General features: G+C 43.6%; 1 protein-coding gene across 5 annotated transcripts in view; it reads left to right on the plus strand.

Moving 5' to 3' along the window:
* Positions 1-19724, plus strand: part of LOC115096351 — a 95917-nt gene that overhangs the window by 56749 nt on the left and 19444 nt on the right. For 3 of the 5 annotated variants that reach the window (XM_029610813.1, XM_029610815.1, XM_029610816.1), the window contains 5 exons: positions 346-546; positions 1205-1277; positions 7461-7604; positions 8611-8870; positions 14568-14647. In XM_029610813.1, the coding sequence (XP_029466673.1) occupies positions 346-546; positions 1205-1277; positions 7461-7604; positions 8611-8870; positions 14568-14647 (758 nt within the window). The remainder of the gene's footprint in view (positions 1-345; positions 547-1204; positions 1278-7460; positions 7605-8610; positions 8871-14567; positions 14648-19724) is intronic. The other 2 variants (XM_029610814.1, XM_029610817.1) reach the window with 2 other exon arrangements.

Here is a 19724-nt window from a genome sequence, read left to right on the forward strand (position 1 = left end):
TCGTAGCAATTTTCAAAAGACATTTACTTGCACTTATGCAAGTAAATCCTATGGACAATTCAATGGCATATATTTTAGCAAGTTTCAAAAGCCCACTTACTTGAGTAAAGTGCAAAACCCAATATTAAGCGTGTAAATATTTTAAAAATTAGGCCTTGAATGGGTGTAAATGTTCACACCTATGCCACTGTTAGGTATGCATGGCTCTCCAAATTTTCAGAGTGGACTGTTACATTGGAAATTCAGGCTGAATTCCACGAGTACTTTGTACCTGTGGACTTTAGCCCTAGACATGCTGTTATAAAGCTGACCTAATCTTTTTTTATGTTATGATTGTTTCTCTAGAGGATATTACTTTCCTGCATGGAATAGACTCTCTGATACTACCTCAACCACTAATAAGACACCCAATACCTCAGAGAAATCAGAAAGGTCTGGAAGCCAGGTGGGACCACCAAAACACTCTCTTTCTAAGCCCCTAAAGGCTCTTCTGAGCAAAAGAACATCAAAAAGTGAATGCAACACTAATCCTGCTCCAAGATCCAGGTATCCTTCTGCTAATTTTCAAAATCTCCTTTGAGGGACATATGGTGACAAAAAAGGATCAAGTCTTAAAACCCCATTGAAATATATTGTATTTAATAAAGATGCTGTTATTGGCTAGTCAAGAGACATAACATTTGACATGCAGACCAGGAAATCCTGGAGTCTGCTAGATTTCCATAAAAAAATACCATTACATCAAAGGACTTCACATAAAATATCATTGCTTATGACATCACTTGCGAACAGTTTGTATGGTGCATCACCTTATCCACACAACATGACAACAACATGTTGAGCACCTTAGTTGTCACTCATTTATTTATTTGATTTGATCTATATTCCGTTTTTCGGCACTTCAAAGCAGATTACATTCAAGCACTGTGGGTAGTTCTTGGAAAAGGGAGATATTCTTTTTGACCACCAAAAGATCAGAAATGAAACATTGAATATTGCTGGGGCCCAATAACAGAATAGCTCAATGATGCCACTGGGTGAGGTTGCCTGGAGAGCAAAATAGAAACAAATCAGACCTGAACAGTTTCTACCATGAGCCGCTCTGGGTCCTTAAAAATGTTAGCCGCTGTCAGGTGTGCCCAGTCTATCTGAGGCTATACTATATGCCTTGATTGTTCACAGGGCCTTGTTTTCTTCCATATAGGAGAAATTCAATGTTGTCTTGGTCCACAGAATCCAGTGAAGAAGCAGCACCTTCGCTGGTTCCCTTATCTGAGGTAAAGTAATGCATGGAATCTTCATTCCCAATGTTATTGTCTTCTGGAAAGATAACATCACTTCATTTACAGCTTATCATTATCTTCTATATCAGTGGCCTTACTACTCAAATATTGAAATTTAAACATGAAAATCCTGGAAACCTGAAAAATCACCAAGTTGCTCTTTTTAGAATAAATCAGGAAGCTAACCACTGTAATTGTAGAACAGATTAACACAAAAGAAAATGTGTGGCAACACCATAATAAATTGACATGTATTCATTTCCACAAATGTGTTCTTACCCTTACATTGACATGCCCAGTTTCAAGGCCAGATAGTAGCATATAAAGACTACATAGTGTACAATCACTGTTAACACATCTGAATACAGCTATACAACTGCACTGGCAGAAATACACCAATAAATAAAAACCTTTGAATAATACAGTCAAGCAAACAGAATATCTCATGGGTTAAGTCTGAAGAGAATGTGTCTGCAGGACTGAAGCTTGTTCCTGTATTGTGCCTATGGGAAAAATGCTTAGTGCATCTTACCATTTGGTGGTGGCCATTCCTAACTCATTTGTGATCTCCAAGCCGTGTGACACACTTGGGGTCTTCATCAGGTTCTCATGATTGGTGTATCTTCATGCAGCCCATGCTCTGTTCTCCATGTGTAAAGTTTGGCACAGCCTACCTCTCAACCTGCTGCTTCTTTGATTTGGTAACTTTAATAATGGTTATGGAGAAATTGGATTATCAGTAAGGGATACTACTGAGGTCTGTATAGGAAAATGATGTGAGTAGATTGAGATTGCTTTCCAATGAAGAGTATCACCTACACAGGGAGGGGAAGGTGAGAGGCATTGAATGAGACAGAACAAAGCTTTGATTGGCAAAGCATGAGCTTGGGATGACTGTAGTATTCAGGTGTGAATATATCCGATGTCTAGAAGTATTTAAGTTCTGTTTCATAATGATAATACAAGATGCATACGGGGAGAGCCATTTTCAAAGCCATTTACCCAGGTAAAATGCCAGGACTGAAAATTGGTCTCTTTAAAGGCAGCTAAAAGTTTGTGCAGCTTCCGTAACACAAGTACTTTTAGACACGTGAAAAAGAGGATGTTTTGTGGGTGTATTTAAGTTGGGTTAGGAAAACAGCATAAGTACATTCAGTTTCAGATGTTTGTGTCCTGTTACCCTCCCCTCTCTGCCCCATGCACAAATAGGAAAATGCAAAGCGTGTGGCCACTTTTAGCAGGCACACCTTGCATTTCCAGATTTTCAAAGAGAAACAATGCAGGTAGTTTCTTGTTGAAAATTTTCCTAAAGTACGCATGTTAAGACCACCTACATAATGTAGTTTGCAACTACATGAGCTATTTAAAAGTTGCCCCCACCTTCCATTATCTGTATAATTTGTCCCACTGATCACTCTGTCACACTCCTAAAATCATATTTGCATTGACTCTTCAGGACATTTTCTGATTGATTGTATTTATTTAGAGTCTTCTTTCTATACATAATCAAAAATAGTTCCTTAATAACTTTAACTGAACACAAAATAGAATTACAATATATTTTCTTCTGATATATATTCAATGCAAAGTCATTGCCCTAATAAGTAGTATAGGGGACATAGCACTTAACTATTTGATCATATATAGAAAGAAGGCAGGTTACCCCCATGTTTCCTTAACAGGAGACATGGGGGTAACCTGCACAGAGCAGCAGTTACAACCATAAGCAGCTTGCTGGGCAGACTGGACAGACCTTGGTCTTTATCTGTTATCATTAAAATATTGCTATGTTAAACTTGATTTGACAGATTGGTTCAGCCAGACAGTGTTCACTTCCAGATTAAGCCCCGCCTACTGACCCCGCCTCCCAACTAATTAGCATTCACTTCTGGACGAAGCCCCTCCCCTTGTCCCACTATAGCCCTGCCCATTTGATATCACAGGAAGTATGTCATAGCCACGCCCAAAATATGTTCCTTTCAGTCCCTTTTTGATGACATTTATTTATTTATTTATTTGTTTGTTTGTTTTTATATACCGAAGTATTAGTGTTGGCCTTCACTCATAAACATAAACTGGAACCAGAAAAACACTTTTTCAAGATGATGGCATCTGTTGTATAGAACCAGGAAATGACATCACAGTCATGTATGCACAGTAAAACAATAACAAAATGCATTTTATCAGAGATCCCTCCAAACCTAGAGCGGCCATGATGGATGATGTCACAGCAGGCGAATAGTGTTCATAGTGCACTGATGTTCTCTCAAGATCTTACCTCCACCTAAATTTTGGTTCAGCTCAGTCTAGCTGTTTAAAAGTTATGGGGGGAAACACACACAAAAACATATAGATCAAAGCAAACAGACTTTTAGTACCATCTGATAAGCCTCTCTTCTTATAGAACTAAGCCTAAGAATATAATTTAAAATCACTTTTTTCATATGCCTGCTTCCCTCTCGAGCTTCCACTTGGCCCGGATCAACCTTGAGAGGCTGATCCAATTCTGGTTTTGCCTTGCTGCATTTATGGACTTGCAGTCCTGCCTTTCCTAAAGAAATTGGAACTACAAATGCATAAATGTAATGGTGCAAAACTAGAACTGATTTGCCTCTCTGTGTGGATCAGCTTCAAGCAGTAGTCCCACTTACCGTATTTTTCGGACTATAAGGCGCACCGGATTATAAGGCGCATTATCAAAAAGTGCCTGCTAATGCGTCCTGGTTCATATATAAGCCGCACCGGATTATAAGGCGCAGCAGTGGCGTAGCGAGGGGTGGGCGGCCGCCAAGAAAAAAATCGCGTTTAAACGCGCTGATGCTCCTCCTCCTTCCTGTCTGTGCGTCCCCGGAAGTAAACGTTGCCAGAGCCGCGAGGGCAGGAAGGAGGGGAAGCATCAGCGCGTGCAGACGTGGAGCAGCACTTGTGTTTACGGACCGCTGCGAATCTCAAGTCGCGGGGTAGAATTCTCTAAACGTCGTCTGTCCTGAGGTAGGCAATCGGGGGGTCGAGGTCACCTCCCTCACCTTCCCTTTCCTTTTAGTATGTGGCATTGGTATTTTTTCAGGAAAAAACAGCTATGAAGAGATGACTTTCAGGAGCTCTGCTTGCTGCGTCCTTCCTTCATGGCGCCATTTGCAATGTTCTCTCAACCTAGCTTGATGTTACCCAGGTAAAGAGTCCATCAAGCTAGGTTGAGAGAACATTGCACAAATCTCATCTCTGAGTGAGTTTCCTCTCCCGCGATTTTTACTGTTTCGGCCCGTTTGCAATTAACTGCCTATTACTATAAAACACACCTCTTTTCCTATCGCATGTGATATTTTTCACATTTTGATAAATCCAGGCCACAGTCTGCTACATTATTAAGGTACCTTAAAATAAAAATCTTTTATCAATCATGATTCACTATTGTTAGTTAGCCTGTACCTATTTGATAAAATCACAAGCATGGTCTATTTTTAATTTTAAGTGGTATATTTAAGAATGACTGGGTATCTAGGAGACAATCCTAATTGGCTTACTGAACCAAGGTGCATCACTTTTTTAAATAGTTTTATTTCATTTTATTTTATTGTTTTATTTTACATATTTATACACAGTTTTATTTGTTCTATACTAACATTCCACGTACACACACAACGTTTTACTTTTTCTCCTTTTTGCTTATGCCCATTTGGTAACTCACTATTTTTAAATTTTTAAGAGGCATATTTAAGTATGTTTAGGGATCTGGGAGGAAATTTCATTTGGTTCACTAAAACAAGGAGTTTCACTTATTCCAAAAGATTTTTTATTTCACCTTATTTTATTTACATGTTTTTATACATTTCTATTTGTTTTTATATTAACATTCCTCATATACACACATTTTTTTATATATATTTTATGCTTTTTCCTTGTATTATCTATCCTTTCATTTTTTCTTTTTCTTTTTTATTCTTTGTTTATTCACTATTCTGTATTTTCCCAAGAAGGAACAACTTGACCATACTCACCACAAACAAAGCTGAAGCACAACATTGTGCAATAAGCAATTCTCTTCCTTTTCATGTTTTTATTTTTTTCATTTTATTTTACTTTCCATTTTAATGTTTCCCCTACTTGTTTATATATCCCATACCAACACCAAGTTATCCTCTCCAGTATGTTTAAGACACTATTTAAGATCACTTCTGCTGTTTTTTTGTGGTATTTGCTGACACATTTTGTTATTTACTTTCAGGCCGATACAGTACAGTGCGCTCCGGTGGAACGCACTGTTAACCCGCGCGTCCGACCCCCCCGAACCTAATAGCGCCCGCAACATGCAAATGCATGTTGATGGCCCTATTAGGTATTCCCGTGCGATACAGAAAGTAAAATGTGCAGCCAAGCCGCATATTTTACTTTCAGAAATTAGCGCCTACCCAAAGGTAGGCGCTAATTTCTCCGGTCACCTGGAAAGTGCACAGAAAAGCTGTAAAAACTGCTTTTCTGTGCACCCTCCAACTTAATATCATGGCGATATTAAGTCGGAGGTCCCGAAAGTTAAAAAAAAGTAAAAAAAAAAAAGTAGAAAAAAAAAATTGAAATAGGCCTGCGGCTCGCGGGTCGAAAACCGGACACTCAGTTTTGCTGGCGTCCGGTTTCCGAACCCGTGGCTGTCAGCGGGCTTGAGAACCGACGCCGGCAAAATTGAGCGTCGGCTGTCAAACCCGCTGACAGCCGCCACTCCTGTCCAAAAAGAGGCGCTAGGGACGCGCTAGTGTCCCTAGCGCCTCTTTTTATTGCCGGCCCTAATTTTAATAAATTAAAATACTGTATCACGCGCACAGGAGAGTGGCCTGTGCCCGCTCTCCTGCGATTTTATTGTATCGGCCCGTTTGTGCTCTGTATTTTGTGTTCTCCAACAAACCATTTTTATGTCCTAACACATATATGTTTTATGATTTAATGTGTCTGTGATGTTCAACATACATATATGTTGTTTATTTCATCTTTAATTTTTATATATGTGTTTTAAATTATATTCAATTTGATTTTTAATTTTTAGTTGCCCCTGAGGCAGCTCTTGTTTGAAGAGCAAAACTCAGCCAGAGTTGGGCTATTTCCAATAAAGGCCTTTCTTATACACCGAAATCCACTTTGTTTACTGCTACACAGCAACCTTGGATCGGCTTCCGATTTGTTTTCTGGGTCCATCCTTGAATAACAGTAGTCAACGTAAAGATAACATCAAATACATGTGGCTGGCATTATGTGTGCTGCCTGATAGTGACAGTAAAAGTGAGGCATGAGAGTTTGTGTACGACAGCCAACTCAGTGTACATAGCTTGGCCTAGCTAGTGGCCTTTAGCTTGGTAGTCCTCCCCAGCAGACTCCATCCTAGCCCTCACATGTGAGTGAGATAGTGCCATAGGTGTGATGGGACCCCAGCTTGGCCTCAAGCATGGAGAGCAACACCTCTAAAAATGCTCTAAATCTCAATTAGGTCTGAAGCTTAAAGGCACAGCCTAAAGGTACAGGTAGACAGTTTAAGGTTTCAGTGACGAGAGTTCCCATTTTACAGCCTCATTCTGTAGTTGAGAACCATGTGTATGTGAAGTTAGGCACCTCTACTGGGGAGGCTTAGTGTCATATGGGTGTGCCAAGACACAAATGACAGCACTGCCTCAGCAGTTTCAGAGCCACTGGCTTCAGATTTACAGGACATGTTGATCCAGTCCTGGTCTTACTCCCCTGCATGCAGGTATTTATAGTCTTGGTTTTCCTAGGAAAAGCAATAGGGAAATCAGAACAAGTCCCAGCATCTATTGGGTTAAAACTAGGACTGGATCAACCTGTCCTGAAAATTGGGACGCAGTTGGCAACGTTACTGCTGACATCAGTAAGCCTTCACTTACAGCCGTAGGTAAAGCACCTGTGCTAGATGGTGCCATTCCCACAATGCTCACAGGTCTTTCCAAGCTAGCATACATCTTTGTGGTTGCATGCACCCATACACAGATGTACCCTACTACACCTAACTAGGCTATTTGTCAATGATTATGTACAGAAGGTGAGGGCCTTGGCCATTGGGATATCATGTTGGTTTGGTTAGCTTCTCGGGGAGGCTACACTAGATCCCTTCAGATGACTTTGTATTCATGCACTGTGAAGGAGGGTAAATAAACCTTGGTTCTTATTTTGCACCAGGCCTCACAGTTATCCATGGTTGCTAAGCAGTCAGAGCAACGGACCGCCATCTTGAAGAGCTTTACTAGACAATCCTCATTTCAAGCCAACAGAAAAGAAAGCCTGGAAACAATAAAAACTCAAAGCCAAATGATCTCTGAAAAGGTGCAAGGAAAAGCAGTTTTCTGTTGTATGTGATTATATTACACATAAACATTGACCTATCATACAACTTTATGAAGTCTTACAGTTTTATATTGCTACAGTGATGTATTTAAAGTTTGATTTGTTGGGTTTTTAACGATTGTTAATACTATGTTTTATGATTTGTAAATGTTCTTTGAGATTATGGATGTTCTGTTGTAACCATCAGGGAACAAGTTATTAGGACCTGTGGGATATAAATGCCATAATTCATTCATTCATTCATTCATTCAGATTACTTAAGGGATTCACTAATGTGTCCTAATTCTGTACTGTAGGCTGGCCAGATTACACCATGAACGTATGAAACTAAAGCCCTTTCTTTTCTTAACTCCAGTTCTAAATTGTAGTGTTTTTGTGTAACTGAAAACATGGTTTAATCAAACCTGAATTGTTTTTTTTTCTTCAATGGAAGGTAGAAGCAAATTGTTGTAGTGATCATGAAGCTGCCTGGTCACCCTATAATACTAGGCATGCTAAGTAGGAGGAAACGAGACTGCACTCACTCTCCAACCCTAAACCAATGAGTTGTGTCTTCCATTTCATAACCCCTTTGTTTGTAAACTTGGAGGTCAATATTCACACATAGGCAGCTATGTACAATGTTCTCTCAACCTAGCTTGATGTTACCTACATAGAAAGTCCATCAAGCTAGTTGAGAGAACATTGCACAAATATAATCTTTGAGTGAGTTTTCTCACTCCGAGGGTCATCAAATCTTCACAAGAGAGCACTGTTCTGTTCGTACGTTTCACTTTGAATGTCAAAGTGGCCCCTAACCCCTACACTACTACCTAAACCTCACCTCGAGTTACTAGGTGGGCCTCCCATAGAGATATAAATACCTATCTAGTGTGGGGCTTTAGTCAAATACTGTAGCATTGTTATCCTTCTAAATGGCTTTTGAATATCTACATCTTTCTCTCTAATGAAATGATTCCCTGGTGTTTCCTTGTCATTCTAACAGACTATTGCTAATCACCCACTAAGAAGCCTGACCCTCTACAAGCTATCCAATCCTGGCACCACAGTTCATCCAACCAGCCTCTCTCTGACTCCAAGGAAACCCCACAACATAGCAAGAGCGAGCGAGGAGAACTGCCAGTCCCTTCCCATCTTAGAGAACTTGACATCAGAATACCTGGTGCAGCAGAGGGCAAACACAGAGAGTGAGCTTCTACAGGAACCTCCAAAGGGAAAAAAGGAGAAGATCCATGGATGGAAAACGTTTGTGTTTCTTTTTAATTGGGGATGGATATTTGAGGAGTTTAATTCTGCTGATATTTTTGTTTTACAGATTTGGAAAAATATAGCCAAAAAAAAACCCATTTGTTTGCCAAAGTTGTTTCTAAGCACATACAGATGAATTTTCAAAGGAGTTATGCATGTAAATGTAACAGCTATCATAGCAATTTTCAAAAGCCATTTACACATATGGGGCGGATTTTCAAAGGGTTATGCGCGTAACCCCAAAAACCCGCTCCTGCACCCGCCAAGCCTATTTTACATAGGCTTGGCGACGCGCGCAAGCCCCGGGATGCGCATATGTCCTGGGGCTCGAAAAAAGGGGCGGGGCAGGGCGTGGGCGGCCTCGAAGGGAACGGGGAAAGCCATTGGGACTCCCCTAGGGCTTGGTGCGTGCTGACCCCAGATTTTATAACATGCGCACGGTATGTTATAAAATCGGACGTAGATTTGTGCGCGCCGGGTTGTACGCACAAATCTATGCCCGCACGCAGGTTACAAAATCTGGCCCATAAAGTGCATTTATGTGGGAAAATCCTATGGACAGCTGAAAGGCATATATTGTAGCAATTTTCAAAACCCACTTACACAGGTAAAGTGCATTTACATGTATAAAACCCTGTTTTTTGCATGTAAATGCTTTTGAAAATCAGGCTCACTTAGAACAGTGGTCCCCAACCTTTTTTGCACCAGGGACCGGCTTCAAGCAAGACCATTTTTCCATGGCCCGGCAGGGCGGGGTGGGGGTGGGGCAAGGGCGGGGTGGGGCAGGGGCGGGGCTTTGGTCATATGGGGGCGGGGTTATGGAGGGGGTTAGATTTTAGTGCACACTTATTTAATTATGACATTTATAATGCGAATGTGACTCAACTCACCATAGGTTCTCACATGCATGACACACTGACCCATGATCGTCACGGGACTAGATGTAAAAGTACAGTTTGCATCCATGGGAACCCCCCTGACCCACAATAATGGATGTAAAGCAGAATTATGACATTCCCCATACAACTCACCCTACAAAAAAGATATTCTGGTTCTGGTGTCATCTCAGTAACAGCAACTCAAACTCCTTCTACTTCCAGGCTCAATAGCCCTACTTATGAAAAGACAGCAGTTTACCACCAATGCATGTCCTCTTGAGAAAACACAACAAATAAGACCGATACAAATGCTTACATGCTAGCAAAATATTTCATCTCGGTAACAGACACAGAACCGACCTAACATACTCCCAGGATCTGTAGTAATGCACATAAACTAATCCGCACACAGTTACACCTGTATTATGGAATGCACTCAAACAGGAGTAACCCTATCTATGAAAAGGCAACACTACAAATATTAAATCAGGTCTTAAAAACCAATACACCTCTTATTAGGAAAACAGAACTAGCAAGCTGCTATAGATCCCCACTCAGAAATAATTGTAAAACTATACTAATAAGCAGAATAAATGTTTCAAAACAACTATGAACAGAATAACATCCAACAATTAAAAACTCATAAAAACTATTAAACATGCTCAAAACACCAATAAAATATTTCAAAAAAGCAGACATCACGCAATTAAAATGGCAGTCAAGAAAAATAAACTTAAAAAGCCACCTTTACTTACCTCCTCCAGCAGCTCTCCTACTCCCCTTCCCTGCAGGCCGTGGCACTCACCAGAAGCAGCAGTAGAAGCTAAGCTCTATACTTATGGTCCTCTTCCTTAGTGCCCATGTCTCTCACACACACACCATACCAGTCATGCCCCCATGACCAGTTTCTGTCTCTCACACACCAATCATCTCCCAGTCTTTGGCACACGCACACCAGTCACCTTCCTGAACAGTTTCTCTCATGCCATACACACACACAGGCTTCCCACTCACATGTTCTACTTACATATATGGGCTTCTCACTCTCATAATCACTTTCTCTGTCTCTCTCAAACACACACACACACACTCACCAGTCTCTCACTCCCATGTTCTCTTTCAGATATACAGGCTTCTCACTCCCATGCTGTGTCTCACACACACCCAGGTTTCTCACTCCCATACTCACTCTTCACATGCACAGGCTTCTCATTCCCATAATCACTTTCTCTCTGTTACACACACACACCAGTCTCTCTCATTTCCATGCTCACTCTCCACATGCACAGGCTTCTCATTCCCTGAATCACATTCTCTCACATTCATACACACCAGTCACCTTACCAACCAGTCTCTCTCTCTCACACAAACACACACATCAGTCACCTCCCTGACTAATGTCTCACACTCTCACATACACATCAGTCATCTCCTTGAGTAGTCACTTTCATTGTCTCTCACATACACACACACATCAGCTCTCTGCCCAGTCAATCACACACAGGCAGGCTGGCTGCTTCTCTCTCTTTCTTTCTCTCACTCACTTCCTCTCCCCCCCCCCCCGGAGCACAAATGGGAGCTGCAGCAGCCCCCGCAGGCCAAGAAAGAAGAATCCCATCGGCCGCGGGAGGCTCATGCTGCTGACTCCTTTACCGATTACCGGCTGCTTCGATTACACGGGGGCCAATGCTGCTGCCGCCGCTATTTTTCCACGCGGCACGGCTCTTTCTCCTTCCCGCGCACCACTTCCTGTTCCGGGTCACGGGGGGGGGGGGGGCAGGCGCGGGAAGAAGAAAAGGCCAGCCACGGGTGCCACAGCTTCCTCAAACACCGCTGCCGTTCCCGCTGGGCTTGAACGTGCTGATAGCCCGGCGGCAACGGCAGCAGGGAAGGCGGAGCAGCGGGAGAGCCCAGGAGCACGCGACACACCTGCCGGTGCTTGGTGGTGGCGCCGCGGACCGGCAAAAATCCCCAACGGCCTGGTCCCGGTCCGCGGACCAGTGGTTGGGGACCCCTGACTTAGAACATCTGGTTCAGAATTCTTCTAATTGTCTACAGCAACTGATCCTGTTCAGTGACCTATTTGTCCTCATGGAATTTCACATTTTTGGCTGCTCATTTTGAGGGAGGAGGTCTTATTAACACACATAATTTGTTCAGCTGGATGTAGGTTTAGACAGGAGACAGTCTCTTCTGGTCTTAACAGGATTTGTTATTTTGATATATAAGCAGTAAACAGTATGGGGTAGATTTTCAAAGGGGTACGCACGTAAGATACGCGTGTACCCCCCGAAAACCTACTCCAAACCCCCCCTATTTTGCATAGGCTCGGCGGCGCGTGCAAGCCCCGGGACGCGCGTAAGTCCCGGAGCTTTGCAAAGGCGGCGTGTCGGGGGCGTGACGCCGGCCCGGGGGCGTGGTTGGGGCTTCCGAACCAGCCCCCGGGTCGGGTTATGGCGCACCAGCAGCCCGCTGGCGCGCGCAGATTTACGCCTGCTTTTGGCAGGCGTAAATCTGCCAACAAAGGTAGGGGGGGGGGTTTAGATAGGGCCGGGGGGGTCGGTTATGTAAGGGAAGGGAGGGGAAGGTGGGGGGACATGGAAGGAAAGTTCCTTCCAAGGCCACGCCGGTGGCGCGAACAAAAGTACGCGCGCGCGTATGTTTTGAAGATCTACCTCTATAAGAATAGGTCACCACTTCTTTAAGAGTTTCTGTCTTGTTTGCACTTGTGCACAGCAATACTTAAGTAAAATGAAACCGATTTTGGGCCTCAGGCCTAGAAGCTATTCAGTAGCCAAATCCTTTGTCCCACCATGAGTGTATGGAGTGGAGCTTTTTCCTATCAGACGAGCTCCTTTCACCTGAGCCTCTGGGTCTCAGAAGCCAATAGAATTTCTAGGCCTTCCATGAATAAATGCATGTGCTTGCCACATAGTCCACCTGAATAAGTAGATAAAAGGTCAGCAAACAGGTTGTAGGTGAGAACTCATTACTGAACTAAATACTCTCAAACAATGATTTCAGCAAGATAGGCAAATGTCTATGATGAGGATAGGGTGAACGAGGCACTTGCCCTGGGCATAACATCTAAAAGGGCATCCTGTCATCACCCAGCCTGATGTATCAGGCTCCTACAGACGTTCAGCTCCAATGCAGCCAAAGAAGTGATGACACAGTGCTATCAGTCCAACTGCATAGCGTGTGCCCGGTAAACCTCATAGCCTGCAGAAAGAGGGAGGGGGAGAGGCTGTCGAAGGAGGAAGAGCACTGTAAGAGCAGGCTGAGCCAGAGCCTGGATGGAGCCGTCAGGGGTAGAGACGGAGGGAGGCTGTGGTCCTAATTAGTGAGATGTTTGTGATTTTAATATTTACAGGAGAAAAAATTGTAAGCCCCCATATTATTTATTTATTTATTTCTTTTGTATACCGACATTCGATCGAGATATCACATCGGTTTCCAGAAAACAGGTTGAATAGAGCCGGAACTGCCCTATTTTACATTGTAACAAGAGAACAGTTGATTAAACAATAAATATAAGGAACATTGTAACATATGAATAAAATTAAAATTAAATATTAGATGTGGGTATATAGAAATGGCATATAGCCTATATACAATATGTACAATATGACTTGGTTATGAGTAGGGTGGGGGACAGGGAAAAGGGAGGTTATATATTGCTTGCAGGCATGCAGAGAATTTTCAAAGTGAAATTTCCTGTGGAGTTTCTCTTTGAAAATCTAGGGGCCAGCTGGCACCACAGGTATTTTCATACCTGTGAACTTTTCACCTGCCTTAAAGCAGGTACAAAGTAGGTATCATGAAGAAAGCATGAAGATTTCACAATGACATCCCTTCTTGTTGCATGCTGGCTCCATTCTTGGCCCTTTGCAGTATGAGTAAAAATACCTTTGCTGTGAAACAGCATGTGTACTTTTACCTGCAGAGAGGAGGACAATTTTTTGCAGCCAGTTTCACCTGGATAACTAGTTAATTACCTGCGTAAAATTGTTTGAAAATTGTTCCCTTAGGGGCGGATTTTAAAAGGGTTATGTGCGCCGAGCCTATTTTGCATAGGCCCGGTGACGCGCATGTGTCCTGGGGCGTGGGAGGGACCGAGGCCTCTGGCACAGTGGCCGTGCCGGGGGATCATGCGCCGGCAGCTGGCCGGCAAGCGCAAGTAATTTACAAAATAAAGGTGGGGGGGGTTTAGGTAGGGCTGGGGGGCGGGTTAGATAGGGGAAGGGAGGGGAAGGGAGGGGAAGGTGGGGGGAGCGAAGGAAAGTTCCCTCTGAGGCCGCTCCGATTTCAGAGCGGCCTCGGAGGGAAAGGGGAAAGCCATCGGGGCTTCCCTAGGGCTCGGCGCATGCAAGGTGCACTAGTGTGCACCCCCTTGCACACACCGACCCCGGATTTTATAACATGCTCGCGGCTGCGCGTGCATGTTATAAAATCAGGCCTACATTTGTGCGCACTGGATAGCGTGCACAAATGTACCGCGCGCGCAAATGTTTAAAAATCCGGCCTTTAATGAGGTACTTCAAAAAGATGATGCCATTAGAGGTAACTGTGTTTATGTCCATGAACACAAATTTGATAGTCCCATGCCATTGAAGTCTGTGGATGTGAATGATATGATTATGAAGATGATTGCTTTCTTTGAGGGGGTCACGTTCACATTTATGGATCAGCTGAGATATAAAATGTCCCATTTCTGAAACAAAATTCTACATTCCTAATTGAAAAAAATAACAAAAATAATGGATATGTAAGAAAAGAAATTTTCAACATGTCAAAAACTTGCTTCTTCCCTTAGTCTGCACCACATTTGCTCCCAAATCCTGTTGGATAAAGGGCAGAATCTGACTCCACAGAAGACGGTGGAACTAAGAAAAGGTATCTGAGATTTGGTTTAACTTTTCTATAGCATCATTTGCTTGAGATGGAAAATTTAGAGATGTTTGGGTACTGTGTAATCTCAAGAACATTTTTAGCCTTGGTTCAATAGGAATAGAGGCTTATCAGATCATAATGATGTCTGCACATGTTGCAGTTTCTTCAGGTATGAACCCCTCCTTATAGCCTAAGTCAACAGATAGGTTCTTGGTGGGGGCGGGGGAGGAGGCAACAGTAGACTTTTGCACTTCCTAAAGTCTGGAAGTGCCGTCGGGGGTGCAGGAGGAGTCAGAAAGTTTGCCATAAAAATGCATCAGGACTAGAACTGGGCAAAATAGAATGTTGTCACTTATCCTTCTTAAAAGTTCTTGATATTTTGAAAAATATTTGGGGATTTTTGAAGGATACTTTTGTGCTTTCAAAAAAGAAAAATATTTTTTTTAAATTTATAAGTGAGAATGGATCTTATTTCACTGGTTTGACATGTGTATTCCTAAAACTATAAGGTTTACACACCAGAATCTTTGTAAATCCCCCAAATTTTTAATATTGGCAGTATTATGGGATGCTTACAGTTCTATGTACAATAACACTAAAAAATAATAAAACCTATCAAAGAGACTAGATACACCACTCAAAAATAATGAAAATAGAGTTTAATGCATAATGTTCTTACCAATTTTTCAAACTGTTTCAGAAAATACAGGCATCCAAGTTTTTATAGTCAAACAGAAAACTCTGCATCTGAAGTGGACATGGGGCAAAAAAAAATTGGTTAAGGTATAGTATTAAATGTCCAGGAACTAAGGTGAAAAAATTCTTCTGGGCAAAAGCAAGTTAAAGAATGTCCAGAAAATGAAATAAAAATTTCCAGGCAAAAATCAAGGCCAAAAAATGTGCAAAAAACCGGAGCCCGTCACAGGCACAGCTCACCTAGTTCATGGCCTTCGGATACTATTACGAGCGCGGAGGCGCGGTCGTTTCTGGAACGGGTGTTGTGAGCCCTTGGGCCTCGGCACGACTCAGGGAGGAGCCCTAAGACACACCGTGGGATGTGAGCTGGTGCGAGCATGGGTAACAAGGAGCAGGACAAGGCTGGAGCGAAGACAAGGAGATGGAAGGTCTGACCCTCTACCGGACCGTCATGCCCCAGAATGACCATCAACGCAATGATGATCAATGAACAGTCCTCCGACCGTTCCAAGCCCTTTCAGACCTGCCACTGGGTAATGGCAAAAGGCGGCAGGCCAGACAGAGGACAAGGGCAGACAGAGTCCTTGAAACATGGAAGACTTTGGACGAAGACTCAGGCAAGGACACTGTAGACGAAGACTCAGGTGAGGACGTGGATACAAAGGCAAGGATCAAGACACCGTAGACGTAGGCTCAAGGCATAGGATCAAGGCACTGTAGACGAAGAATCAAGGCATAGGATCAAAGTGCTGGGTCGAGACTGCGACGCAGCGTGCCCTACACAATCCACCCGCAGGACTGGTCGTGGACCATGCTGGGCTCGAAACAGACTCTAGGAGAGATAATGAAGGCTGATACTGGAACATGGCGAAGATACTGAAGAGGCCTGCACTGGGGCGCACCCTACACAGTCCACCCGTAGGACTGGTCGCGGACCACGCTGATGAGGAGCAGGTTCGACAGAGTCTTTGGCATGGACGGACGCAAATGCAAGGAACTCCGAAGACCAGGCAAGATTCAAGCACAGGATTCAAGATTCTCAAGGATTCAAGACAACTCAGGATTCAAGACAACTCAGGATTCAAGACTTAGGATTCAAGCAGAAGTCTTCCGGAAGCTTGCACTGCGCAGAAGATGGCCTTGCACTTTGAGGCGCCCTACACAGCCCGCCCGTGGGCTGGTCGCAGACCACGACAACGGCACACCGGGAAAGTGGACATGAAGGAACCAAGGCATGGAGGCAGAGGCGAAGGCAAAGGTGTCAGGAAGGACATCGGACATCAAGAGGTACAAACGAACAACATCAGGAATACGAAGACATCTGAAAGCACGGACGAAGGACATCAGGAACATGAAGACAAGCCATCAAAGCAGGAGAAGACCACGGAGGAACTGGACCAGTCATGACGCACAGATGACTGTGACACTCGATCCGAAGGCCCTAGATGACCAAAGAGAGGCCCTTAAATAGGGCTGAAGCAGGAAGTTATCATCAGGTGGGGCCCGGGGCATATCCTCTTCTCTACATATCCCTAAATGTAGAGAAGAGGTGCGCGCCGGCGCCTAGAGGCAGAACACAGGAACAGGAAGTAGCACCGAGGACAGCAGTGTCCAGGCCACATGGAAAGAAGTGAGGACGCACAGGCTAGCTGCAGGCACTGGCAGGGACAGCCTCCCTGCCGGCCAAAGACCCCGGCAGTGGGGAGGACGGCTCCCTGCCACCTGAGGCCTCCAAAAAAGAGCGTCAGGGAGCAGGAGAGGCATCAGCCGCCAAGGGGAGTGCAGGAGCTGCTCGGAGTGGCCTCGGAGGGAACGGAGGCAGGCTGCCGATTTTGCGCAGCCTTGCGCACGCCGACCCTGGATTTTAAAAGATACGCGTGGCTACGCGCGTATTTTTAAAATCTGACATTCTTTTGTTCGCGCAATCAATGCGAACAAAAGAACGCCAGATTTTAAAAGATACGCGTGGCTACGCACGTATCTTTTAAAATCTGGCGTTCTTGTGTTCGCGCTGATTGCGCGAACAAAAGTACGCGCGCACGCTGTTTTTTAAAATGTACCCCTAAGTCTATTCCATGTTACCATTGCTAGTAATAGCAGTGGCTATTTTCTAATTGAACTTAATTAATAGCAGGTAATGGACTTCTTCTCCAAGAACTTATCCAATCCTTTTTTAAAAACAGCTATACTAACTGCACTAACCACATCCTCTGGCAACAAATTCCAGAGTTTAATTGTGCGTTGAGTAAAAAAGAACTTTCTCCGATTAGTTTTAAATGTGCCACATGCTAACTTCATGGAGTGCCCCCTAGTCTTTCTATTATCCGAAAGAGTAAATAACCGATTCACATCTACCCGTTCTAGACCTCTCATGATTTTAAACACCTCTATCATATCCCCCCTCAGCCGTCTCTTCTCCAAGCTGAAAAGTCCTAACCTCTTTAGTCTCTCCTCATAGGGGAGCTGTTCCATTCCCCTTATCATTTTGGTAGCCCTTCTCTGTACCTTCTCCATCGCAATTATATCTTTTTTGAGATGCGGCGACCAGAATTGTACACAGTATTCAAGGTGCGGTCTCACCATGGAATGATACAAAGGCATTATGACATTTTCCGTTTTATTCACCATTCCCTTTCTAATAATTCCCAACATTCTGTTTGCTTTTTTGACTGCCGCAGCACACTGAACCGACGATTTCAATGTGTTATCCACTATGACGCCTAGATCTCTTTCTTGGGTTGTAGCACCTAATATGGAACCTAACATTGTGTAACTATAGCATGGGTTATTTTTCCCTATATGCTTCACCTTGCACTTATCCACATTAAATTTCGTCTGCCATTTTGATGCCCAATTTTCCAGTCTCACAAGGTCTTCCTGCAATTTATCACAATCTGCTTGTGATAAATTGAACAATTTTGTATCATCTGCAAATTTGATTATCTCACTCGTCGTATTTCTTTCCAGATCATTTATAAATATATTGAAAAGTAAGGGTCCCAATACAGATCCCTGAGGTACTCCACTACCCACTCCCTTCCACTGAGAAAATTGTCCATTTAATCCTACTCTCTGTTTCCTGTCTTTTAGCCAGTTTGCAATCCACGAAAGGACATTGCCACCTAACCCATGACTTTTTACTTTTCCTAGAAGCCTCTCATGAGGAGCTTTGTCAAACGCCTTCTGAAAATCCAAGTATACTACATCTACCGGTTCACCTTTATCCACATGTTTATTAACTCCTTCAAAAACGTGAAGCAGATTTTTGTTCTTGCTGTGATCATACCATCATCCTATAACTGCCTAACACTTATCTGAAGATATTATTAGTATAATGAATAAAGCATGGATAAGTGGGCAGGTTATGATTAAATAATACAAATGAACTGCAAGATAGAGAGGTTCAGTCTTTAGCAGACCCCATGATACTCATACTAGTTACAACTCATCTCATCCAACATCAATAAGAATGCTCCAACTTGATTACTTGCGTAATATAATCTTACTATTGTAAGAGCACTGTCAAAAGCTACAAGCAGAAAGGAAAACTGGTTCTTACCTGCTAATTTTCATTCCTGTAGTACCACAGATCAGCCCAGACTCCTGGGTTTTACCTCCCCTCCAGCAGGCGGAGACAGACCAATTTCTGTGGACTCTGTCGTATACCCCTGAGGTGCCACCTAGAGTCTGTCAGTATTCACTGTACCCAAGCAGAACAATAATAAAGATTCACAACTGTCATTGAACAACCTCCCCCCCTGAAGAGCAGAGGAAATGAAGAACTCGTAACTGAAACTGAAAACAATGCCCTATAATTCTGACCCTGAACAGGGGGGCATATGAAACTTACAACCAGAAATAATGAACTACCAGCCGAGCGGACTCTCCCTGGGTGGGACTCTGGGCTGATCCGTGGTACTACAGGAACGAAAATTAGCAGGTAAGAACCAATTTTCCTTTCCCTGTACATACCCGGATCAGCCCAAACTCCTGGGATGTAACCAAGCTTCCCTAACCAGGGTGGGACTGCGAGAGTCCCGCTCAGAGAACACTGGCTCCGAACTCCCCAGGTTCAGGTGCCCAGACATCAAGTCTATAGTGTCGTGCGAAAGTATGAGTGGACTTCCAGGTAGCCTCCCTACAAATCTCTTGCGGCGCCACCTGTTGACATTCTGCCCACGAAGTTGATTGCGAGCACGTAGAATGAGCCTTAAGCCCGACCGGAATCGACTGACCCTGTACAAGGTATGCCGACACGATAGCCTCCTTCAGCCACCGGGCGATAGTTGCCTTGAAAGCTTTCTGACCCCTTCTGGGTCCACTCCATAAGACGAAAAGATGATCCGTCAGACGAAAACTATTCGTGACCTCCAGGAAACGCAAC

Source organism: Rhinatrema bivittatum, chromosome 8, assembly GCF_901001135.1.
Source record: "Rhinatrema bivittatum chromosome 8, aRhiBiv1.1, whole genome shotgun sequence".
Taxonomy (NCBI): domain Eukaryota; kingdom Metazoa; phylum Chordata; class Amphibia; order Gymnophiona; family Rhinatrematidae; genus Rhinatrema; species Rhinatrema bivittatum.